The sequence below is a fragment of the Dermochelys coriacea genome, chromosome 8 (assembly GCF_009764565.3).
Source record: "Dermochelys coriacea isolate rDerCor1 chromosome 8, rDerCor1.pri.v4, whole genome shotgun sequence".
NCBI lineage: Eukaryota > Metazoa > Chordata > Testudines > Dermochelyidae > Dermochelys > Dermochelys coriacea.
In genome coordinates, this window is record NC_050075.1 from 36,916,012 (window position 1) to 36,926,752 (window position 10,741).

The following is a 10,741-nucleotide window of genomic DNA, read 5'->3' on the forward strand; positions in this document are numbered from 1 at the left end:
GTATAAAAACATCAGTAAAAACTCGCCTTCCCAATTGACAGTTAAGCTGAGACACAAGCTGCGTATAGACCAGGCCTAAGTATAAGCAAATACTGATCTTGGATGCCACAGCATGGAAACCTAGCGAAAGGTGTGCCCTGTACATCACCCTGCTCTCTTGTGCCTTGGAAAATGGCTGCTCCTATCAAAGCCCTGGCCTTGGGTGCAGCATGGGAGGGCTCATCTCAGTGCTTTTCTGACTGTCCCTGAGGCGATGGTTATAGCACTGTCAGCTTCTGCCATGGACCAGCAGATGTAGCATTCCCCTGTGTTTGGATAAACAGCAGTGATATTTACTAAACTCTCTCGAATTGGTTGGACAAAGGAGAGTCCAGATGGATTCCAGCTAAACCAGTTTTCTTGTTCAATTATTGTAACAAGAAACTGGTTCTGGCTGGTCTGCTCCCACTGCATCTTTCAGTGTGGTAGTGTCTCAGCAGTGATATCTATCTGGGGCAAGTGTCTGTAAAATGAGGTGTTTAATTCAGGGTCTAGGAAGTGGCGTAAATCTGTGTGGCCCAGAGTGGAATGATGCTACTGGGAATGGATTTTGAGGGGACTTTGTAAGAAGTGTAGAGGCAGGGTGGTCTTGGAGTGAAGGTGCTATGCTGGACTTCTGGATTCTGGTCTGGATGCTGTCGTACACTTGCTGGCTGAATGAGGGCAAGTCATTTAAACCCATGCTTTCAAATATGGCCACTGGTTAGGGACCTAATAGAGAGACTGGATTTTTTGGGAAGATGCTTATGCTTAGTTTCCACCCTTCCTCACTGAAGGTGTTGAGTACCTCAGAGGAGACCCTGGGTGTGTTAGGTCAATCTCCTGTAACGAGTACCCTCATTTGCCTATGTGGGCATCTGTCTCAGCATCTTCCCCTGTGCAGTGAGGAGACCTGAGAGGCAGAGGGTCTTGGGTTTGTGGAGTGCTAAAGTGAGAGCACCTTTCACGTGAGGATATCACAGAATGGTGTGTTTTGAATTGTATATCTGGCACAGAAAGCAAATGCTGTGTGACACAAATCAGAGGCCAAAACTAACTGGCAAGTCTGGCAGAGACTTCAGCCGTTGGCCATGCATTCTCATGCTGCACAATATTTGCACAGACCTGACTGCAACCCTTCTGAACTCTCCTCCTGTTTCCCCACAGTGTACATTGTGGAAGAGCAGAGAAGGGACAACACGGGGGAGAGTGCCTGTCTGACAGCGTGTTGGACTGCTCTGTGCTGCTGCTGCCTTTGGGACATGCTGACTTGAGTTCCACAGGAAGTCACCACTGTCAATACCTCTAACTCGGAGTGCTATGCATTCTTCTGTGATCTCTCTTGTTCTGATGTCTTTCTATCCATGTAATCAATGATCCGCTTTGCACAGTTGACAGTCCATGTCTGATGTCGCTCTAGCGCCGTGGTGGTGTTTGCATTCCTTTAATTTAGTGAAGGGAAATCCCTTCATAATGTATGTCTAAGATTTTTGTTGTATTTTAAAGAATGTGCTAAATGATTTTTTTTATTTTTTTTTTTTATTTTTTTTTTTTTTGGCCAAAGGCTTCATTAGTACTCAATGTGTGTTTATCATTTTAAATTTCACCTTTCTTGGAAATGGAGAAATATGCAATAATTAAAGTCAATGACTGATTTTTTTCTTTGCTACTTCCCACTTCTGTTTCAATAAATTTGTCAGATACAGATCAGCTGTGTGTCAGGTATGTGGTATGTTGCTTTAGTTTTGTTCCCCTGGACACCTTGCACTTACTCTGAAAATACAACATAGCAGTGATGGAGCTCCCTGCTTAACTGGCCCCCAAGAGCCTCACGGGAGTTTGTGTTGTGGGAACTGATAATTGTCTCCCCTGCTGCAGTACAGAAATCCTGGATGTGTGTGTGTGTGATGAGCTAAGAGACAATTACTGTGGCACCAACGTCCATTTTCCATCAACAATACTGCTGTTATGTAAGTAGTAACAGCACAGTGGAATCAGTCTTTAAATGACCACTCAAAGGACACGTACCAACTGTTTCCAGCAAAAGTGGAGGGGACATTTGCAGATGGAGCTGGGAGATGCTTTGAGGTGGTCTCCAGACAGGAGGTTGTCTAACAGGACAACTTAAATATTTCATTGACATTTGGCCTTTTTGCCGTAGGTTGGGATGGAGACATCTCACTCCTCAGGTGCCATATTGCAGCAGCCATCACTACAATTGATTCCGATTCAGCCCCACTGTTGGTAGGCTCAGCAGAGCAGCTGAGGGCTGGATGGGCCCTGAAGGCAGCTGAACTCCCACCAGTGTCACTCTGAGGCTTGTGAGCAGTAAGCGTGAAGGGAGCTTGTGCTAGGTCTGCCCTGGGACAAGCCTGTCAATCTCTGGGGCGTGCCCAGCTGTTTGGTTTTTTTTTGTTTTGTTTTGTTTTTGGCCAGCACTAAATTCATTCAACGAATGTTAAAATTGCTGCTGTATTTCTCCAGTGTGAGAGATACTAGGTATTAAATTACCAGCAAAAAGAGCATTATCCAGCAGCACTACAAAGCTCCACCTAAAGATGCTCTTTAGGACAGCTCGTTCTCTGCCCAATATCCTCTGTTCCTCGTAAGTAGAACTGAGTCAGAGTACTGTGTGGTAACCCCCTTATTAGCAAGTTAATGATGAGGCCAAAGTGGCAGACTTACAGAGGGCAGACAAATTTGTATTTTCAATCTTCCTGCTTCAGTTCCCTTGGACAGGGCTCCCCTGCTGCTTGTTTCATGCCAATCTATCCATATCAACTCCTTGCAGTAAGAACTGTCTCTTAGGGTATGTCTACACTGCAATTAAAAACCTGTGGCTGGCCCTGTTTAATTGCAGTGTAGGTGTTCAGACTTGGACTGGAGCCCAGGCTCCAGAACCCTGTGATGTGGTAGGTCCCAGAGCTCTGGCTGCCTGAACATCTACACCACAATTAAACAGTCACTAAGCTTGAGCCCCGCAGATGTAGTGCAGTGTGGATAGACCATCGTTCCATGTTTGCTTGGAGCCTAGTGCAGTGGGGTTTTAGTCCATGAGTAGGCTCCTAGATGGTACCATAATACACACAATCAATGTTTAAAGAAGCCATCACATGCAGGGACTAAAGATAGTCTCAGAATATGGTAACCAAACTCACTGCTATTATACTTCCCAAGGTGTTGGATCACTTTCATTAGCGTCAGTAGCAATGAAATCACGTAAACTCCCTTGAGATGTGTAGAGCCTGGATTTGGCCCCAATTAGCATCCTAGCTTATCACAAAACTTGAGACAATGTTCAGGAGACAAGATTTTTAAATTTTCCTCTTTTCATGGTGACATTGGCTGGGGCAGAGAACCAGGCTGGGGATTAATAGCCCAGGAGGGTTTATTGCCTAAGCCTGATTTTAGTGTTTGGAATTTCAGTTCTGCTCGCAAGAAGGCCAAGTGAAATTCTGTTCTTTCAGAAAAACAAAAAAACTGTGTATTGGCTCAAACATGCCAAAGCCCTGGATCAGGGCCAAGCAGAGGAAGATAAATTGTTTCAAAGGCCTGTGCTTCCTCAGTTTAAGGCTGTCCTGACTCTGTTTACCATTAAACCAAAACGTTTCCCAGTACAAATTTCATGGTCTTAATTTGCAATGAACTAACACGTTCAGGGTTTGAGTGCAAAGTTGCAGACAATATATTGTTGTCATTGACATTTAACACATGAAAAGCTTTTAAAGTGATGCTTCCTTCGACTGCTGTATCGCAGGAAATGGCTTTTGCGGTCTTTCTTTGTATTAGAGGCTTGGTTACAGTTTCAAGCCTGCAGTTAGATCTATGTGGGCCTGATAGTGTGATTGGGGCCTGAATGGAGCAGAGGTGGGTCTGCAGGAATAATCTCCTGCATTGCCTCTCTTTAAATCTTCATTTGAGGACTTCAGTAACTCAGCCAGGGGTTCATTACAGGCCTTGTGTGGGGATGAGGGTCTGTGGCCTGTGATGTGCAGGAGGTCAGACTAGATCATGATTAGGGCCCTACCTACCAAATTCACAGCCATGAAAAATGTGTCACGGACTGTGAAATCTGGCCTTTTGTGTGCTTTTACCCTAGACTATACAGATTTTAGTGGGGAGACCGGCGTTGCTCAAATTGGGGGTCCTGACCCAAAAAGGAGTTGCAAGGGACTTGCGGTATTGCAAGCTTTACTTTTGCACTGCCTTCAAAGCTGGTGAGTGGTGGCTGCTGACTGAGGGCCCAGCTCTGCAGACAGCAAAAGAGAAGTAAGGGTGGCAATACCATACCATGCCCTCCTTCCTTCTGCGCTGCTGCTGACAGCAGTTCTGCCTTCAGGGTTAGGCTCCCAGCCAGGAGCCCCTGCTCTCCAGCTGCCCAGCTCTGAAGGCAGCGCCACCACCAGCAGCTGTGCAGAATTAAGGGTAGCAGTACCGCAAACCTCCCACCCTACAATCACCTTGTGACGAGCCCCCCGGCTCCTTTTTGGGTCAGGACCCCTACACTTACAACACTGAGACATTTCAGATTTAAATAGCTGAAATCATAAAATTTATGATTTTTTTAAATCCTATGGCTGTGAAATTGACCAAAATGAACAGTGAATTTGGTAGGGCTCTAATCATGATGGTCTGTCTGGCCTTAAAGTCTATGAACAACATTTTTAAAGCTTAAGCAGATTCAGGAACTTGCTGAGCGGAGGCTGTGATCACAGCTGTGCTGAAACTTCATTTTTGTTTGGGCCCAGCGCACAGTCCCCTGGATTTATACTGAGTGCTCACTGTATTTTGGCAACTTGGGTGCAGTGAGCCAGGCCCCAGCAAGCTGTCTGCATCATAGAAATTGCACTGCAGCCAGTGAGGTTTGCAGTGGAGGAGGGGCTGTTTCTGGGCCCTGAGGCTTATAGGGGGTCTTGGAATTGGAAGGATTTTTAAACTTCTCCTTAACCGCTGAAACAAAGGGCACAAAGTCCAGTGCTGTGCCCAGGAGGCCACACGGACTTCCTGTTTGGCAGCCTGCCCTCCCTGGGCATGCAGTCGGTGCCGATGTGTTCTCAACAGAGCCCAGCTGTATGTCCCTCCCTGCCCGGACACTCGCACCCCCTCCCACCTCAGAGCCCAGGGATCCCAGAGGAAGAAACTACCTGATGCTGGCCCCAGGCCTGCGCCACCCCCTTCCTTCAAGGCATGCTGGGAACTGCAGCTGCTGGGAAGCCCCCGCTCCTTCCCCTTCCCCCTCCCCTCGGCAATGTCTTCTACTTGCGAGCTGGGCTCTGCTGGGTTCAATGGCCCCTAGTAGCTCTGCAGCCCATTTTCATGGAGGAAAAAGAAATTCTGCACAAAAGACTAATTTCTGCATGTGCAGTGGTGCAGAATTCCCCCAGGAGTATAGGGTGCTCATAGGTTGGGCCTTGGGGAGAGGGGAATATGCCATGGGAGCAGCCGGGGGGAACCCTGCAGCATAGAATTAGTCACTAGAGCCATGGGCCAGACTCTGGCTGAAGGGGCTCACCGTGCACCCACAACGTTCTCACTGCAAGGCTGAGCCCTCTGTCCTGGGGGCTCCCCATCCTGGGGCAGTCAGTTCATCCAGTTTTTTTCAGATTGGATGAGATGTTCTGGCCCCTGTTGTGTTTCCCTCCATGGTTCTCCCCTTATTCCCAGCTGGATTTCCTGGGGGAGAATACTGTAGGCACTGGGGCCTCTCACTCAACTGCTGCATTACAGCTGAGCAAATAATTAGCTGGTTTGGTGGTTGAACTGGGTGGGAAGAACACAGCTTGTTTCAAACTCACAGGGAATATTTCCAGGTCCCGTCTCAAAAGGAAAACTCCAGGAAATGCGCTTTGGGTGGAATGGTGCAGTTTGACTGTTGATTTGAAATGATATTTTCTAACTGAAATTTTTACATGTAGCTTTGAAAAAATTTTGACATTTCCAAAAAAAAAAAAATCCAGCTTTTTCAGGCTGAACCTGAGCTAAATTCAGGGATAGTTTTGGGGGCCCCCCAACTGCCTTTTTCAGTGAATTTACCGTTCACTGAAAAAAGAAATTCTCCCAGCTCTATTTTGGAGTCAGTGTTCTCAGCTAGCAGCGCCCAGTGGGCTGCCCTGCCTTCCTCACACTGCCCAGAAAGACCAGGCCATCTGCAAAAACCAGTTGTCATCCTCAGAGGGGGAAAGGGAAAAGCCTCATCCACCCACTCCGGCATTTGGATGGAGGCTGGTACCTGGCTGCTCCTCCCACAGGGAGGAGGAGCCTGGGGAGGTGGGAATGGAGCCTGTTTCCCAGCCAAGAGGGACTCAAGGAACTTTTGCCCCAGTAGTATCTTTCCCCTCTGCCTGTTTTATCTTCAAGCACGATTCTGCTTCCTGACCTTCAGCTGGAGGAAGAGGGGCCTAGCCAGTCTGCAAAGCAAGTGAGCATCTTCAAAGGGAGGCTTACAATATACCTACACTTTCTCCTGGGGGCTGCAGGTGGAAGAGGGGGCCTGTGGGGGTGCCCCTATGCTGGTTGAGTTGAAAGGGAACCTAGGACCCTTACTTCCTGTAGTCTAGTGGCTGTGGTGTTGCAGTGGGTGAGCAGCCGTTCGGCTGTAACTATCAGGAGATTGGACTCCAGGGTCAGTGTTATATTTTGGAAGTTGGTTTTTTTAACCATTTCCTCAGACCCAGAGTTCTAAAGAGCAGGGCCAAGAACCCCCAGCAGCCAGTGGGTTCTCAGGCATTGCAGAAGTGCGCACAGGCTGGCAGGGCTGAAGGTGCCAGAGCTGCCCTTGTAACTACACCACTCGGGATGGCTCCTGCTGCATCAGTTCTTCCACCTCACAAATCACCTACGCGCATGCACACAGCACTGACAGCCAGGAAGGAAACACTGAGGGAGAGCCTCTAGGAAGGAAATCAGGCCCATGGGATAGGCCACAAGCACTGTCAGAGAAGGTAGAATGGGTGCAATCCCCATCCACCTCCCCTGCTGGAAATGCCTGAGCCCCATCCTGCCGCTCTAGTGCCCCTGAGCATCAGAGTACGAGCCACACCCACTGCACGTCTGCTCCTGGTTCTAGCCCACATGAATACTGTTAGCCAAGTAGCTGGGCCTTTCTTTCTCTCGAGACCCATTTAGGTGACCTCTTCCCTCACCTGGCAGCTGTATGGGTGCTGGGCACTTGCTGTTGGGGGGGAGGTACCTGTATCCATTCCTGTTGTGGAGGGCTCACATGCTTTCCTGTTTCAGAGTAGCAGCCATGTTAGTCTGTAACAAACAGTCTCGTCCAGTTGCTCAGATCCTGGCTCTGCTGGGGCGGGAGTGTTTAAGGAGCCGAATTTGGGCAGCGTTTGGAGTGAGCACAGGGGATCTATTTATAGAAGATAAAGCCAACAACTCCGTGTTCCCTTTCCCCTGATCACCATAATCTCTCCCCGTGACACAGGCAGCATCTTCATTGCATCTACTACTAGGCTCGGTTCTCAGGCTGCATATTTCATCCCCACTCCCCTCCTATGCAGAAAAATCATGGGCCTGGCAGCCAACCTTGTCAGCTGATCAACCCTGGGCTTTGCAGGGAACTGAATGGTTCCAGAGCAGCCCCGAGGCTGCGGGCCCAAGGGTGAGATCCCAAAACGTGCATCAGAAAAGCTCCGGCAGCAGGGAATGCTGGGGGCCCAGCCAGAGCACCCACCAAATGCAACTCTTGCTCAGCCTGTCCAGCACGTCAGGGAACTTCTGGCACAATAATCAGAGAGACGCTACCTGGTGCTGCCGGCAGCATGAAGCCCAAGGGAACTGCAGCTCCCATTTAGCAGGGAACACGCTGGAGCCGGGTGAATACAGCAAAACAGTGTCCCACCAAGCCCGGCCTCATTTCCTAATGACTCCACCCCAGACACGTTCCTGCCCCGCGAGGGAGCAAGTTTCACTACATAGAAAGCAAATTTCACAGTCTACCCCCACGCTATCCTCCCACTCAGCCCAGCAGTGGCCCGAGGCAGTACCATGCGACTTCTCAGACCGTCCCAGTCGGGCAACTCAGCGGGCATGCGGGATGTGTGTAATCATCCCGTAGTGTAAAATGTTCTAGAAGATTCTTGTTGAATAAATGTGAGGCAAGTCCGCTTGCCTAGCGAACCTGATACCAGAAGAGATGACGTAAGTGTTCACTGTGAATTTGACCTTACCCTCGCTGCCCTGCCCTGCATCTCAGCAAATGGCGATGGCCATTCATTTGGCATGCAGCGCTCTACTTCATTAAAATAAGCACCCTGCTCTCCCGGCCCTGCTCTGTTGCCCTGCCTGAGGCCAGCGTCCCGCACGGCTAATGTCCATTCAATCCCCAGCGCAGTGACAGCAGAGTCTCTAGTCCCAAGATACAAAGAGCCCCAGGCTTTTCATAATCTTGGCAGGAAGCCAGGGGATGTCTCAACAGATGGGACAGAGTTAGTAAACACCCAAGGGGCTATTGCGGCATTAGGAGCTGCCCCTGCGCAATGCACACCCCTCATGACAGTCATGGCTGCCATGCCACCTGGGGCGGGCAGCCCGGGTGGCACCGGAGAGAGGTAAACGCTGCCCTGATTTGCTGCAGGGTAATGCCAGGGACTTCCATGAAGTCACAGCTGATTGATAGTGGCAGTGCCGAGAACAGGAAGGGACCTATGGCAAGACCTTGTTAAGCTTGCACAGCTAAGCACTGACAAAACAGAGAGGAATTTCATCAGAGAGGAATTTCCCGCTTTCCCCACCCCCTTAACGGCCCTGGCTTTAGCCTGGCCTCCTGGAGTTCATTTCTTGCCCCCCCACACACACCCCTTCCCCAGCCCTCCTGGCTCCAGCACTGTTCCCCACGCTGGTTTTGTGTCAGTTACCCACAGGCTCTATCTACAGTGTTGGGCCTCAGCCTTAAGCCAAGGTCTGACAAACCCAAGAGTAAAATAACTAATGGCGGGGCGGTGCCCTGGGCACCCACCACACAGTGCTGCCAGCATTGTATAAGGGACTGTTTTCTTAGCCCCCATCTCACCCTCCTGATACTATCACCATTAATAACACCATGGAGAACTCACCTACATTCACCAGGGGCATCTCTTGCTGCTTTTTGCAGCACTCAGCAACACCTGATTTTGTACCAAGATGAAGAAATAAGGGACGTCCCTGTAATATGTACTGCCACCTGGCCCTGCCCACCAGCCTTGACTCTGAGCCACAGCCTCAGTGGGGTGTAGGCAAGGACGACCTCCATGGGCCAATCATGGTTGGCTGTTCTGCTGAGATGGTCAATAGGGGACCTGGGAGGAGGCGGCTGCATTTGCCCCAACACCCTACCCTGGAGAGGAGGGCGGGGAAGAGGCCTCAGTCCCATTCACCAGAGATAAGCATCCACACCACAAAAATCACCCCAACTGGTGCCATCCACCCTCCTCACTCCTCCCAGAGCCAGCAGTGGCCCTGCCCCAAGGCCAGGCAGACCTTGCTCTGGGTCAGTCCAACACGGCTCACGGGCACATGTTTTAGAAAAGACCAAACCCAGGGAATACAAAGGGAGAGATGGGAGGAGAGGTTGGGAGCCACTCCAGCCTCATCTCAGAGTGGAGTGCTGAGCTCTGCTGCCTGCCAATTGATCCTCACAGTCCAGTTCAGCCCGTCATTCAGCCACTGGTTTCTTGTTTCCCAGTCTGCAGCCCCAGCACCTGGGAGCCTTTCTGCTGGCGGGATGGCATTGTGCTATGGGGAAGCAGTGCCAGAGATTGGGTCCCCCTGACTGATCCCCCACCCCCCCCAGCCCACTTCTCTGAGGAAGGTGGGAGCATTCGGGGCTGCAGCCCAGGGAAGCAGGGTTTGCTGGCTCACCTCCCAGCTGGGCCTGTACTGCAGGGTCAGGTAAATCCTAAGGTAGGGCTTGCACACAGCCCTTCCTAGCCCAGTGCTGAAGGCATCACCCCAGACTTTAACCCTGGGCTCCATTCCCCTCCAGTATCCTCCTTTGGAACGGGCTACTGGCCCTTGGCTGCTTGCCCCGTGCCAACCTCCCTGCAGGTTCTAGGCCCAAGGGGAACCTGCAGCAGGGGATGGCAGGATGTGGCCAGAGCACAGGCCAGCGGAGCCCTTCCTGGCAGCGACCCTTCCTAGCAGCGAGGACTCTCAGTGGCCACCTCATAACCCTGGCAGCTGCTCCAGGCCCTGGGGAGAGTCCGAATCCTGCAACCAGTTGCTGGCATGGGACGCAGTGAGTGGACCGTTATTTATTACTGAGCTGGCAGAGGCTCTGCCACGTACTGCCCCAGCAGGAGCAGCTATTGCTGAGCACAGCAGACAACCCAGGCTTGAGTTTCAAGAGCGGCTGGTGGCTTTGGGTGCTTAGTACCCACAACTACTGTTGGAGGAATTGGGAGCGGCAGGTGCCCTGCATAAAGCCTTTAGCCCTGGAGCAAAGGCTCAGCTAATGGGGAGGGTCAGGGTCCAGCAGAGGGCAGCGCTACACACACTAAGCCTGGTGAGCTCTTTGAACAGAGCTTGTTCATTTCAGCCCTTTCCTGCTTATTCACATTTCTGCAGAAGTAACTGAACAGCAAACAGATCAGGCACCCAGAATACAGGCTAGAATTTTTGGCATAACTGTCAAACCACCCCCAAGACACGGGGCCTATTCTGTCTTTGGGCTGTGGCTTAGTCCCTCAGAGATTGGGTTTATCACGTGAAGGAAATGCCTATGTCACTAGCTACTGGT

At 50.7% G+C, this 10,741-nt stretch overlaps 1 protein-coding gene across 2 annotated transcripts in view; it reads left to right on the plus strand.

The window, feature by feature from the left end:
* The window catches only part of CYSTM1 (cysteine rich transmembrane module containing 1), a 53,714-nt gene extending 51,986 nt beyond the window's left edge, over positions 1 to 1,728 (plus strand). For both annotated transcript variants that reach the window (XM_043520455.1, XM_043520456.1), the window contains exon 4: positions 1,186 to 1,728. In XM_043520455.1, coding sequence (XP_043376390.1) covers positions 1,186 to 1,292 — 107 coding nt within the window. In that variant the 3' untranslated portion in view covers positions 1,293 to 1,728. The remainder of the gene's footprint in view (positions 1 to 1,185) is intronic.
* The last annotated feature ends 9,013 nt before the right edge of the window (positions 1,729 to 10,741 follow it).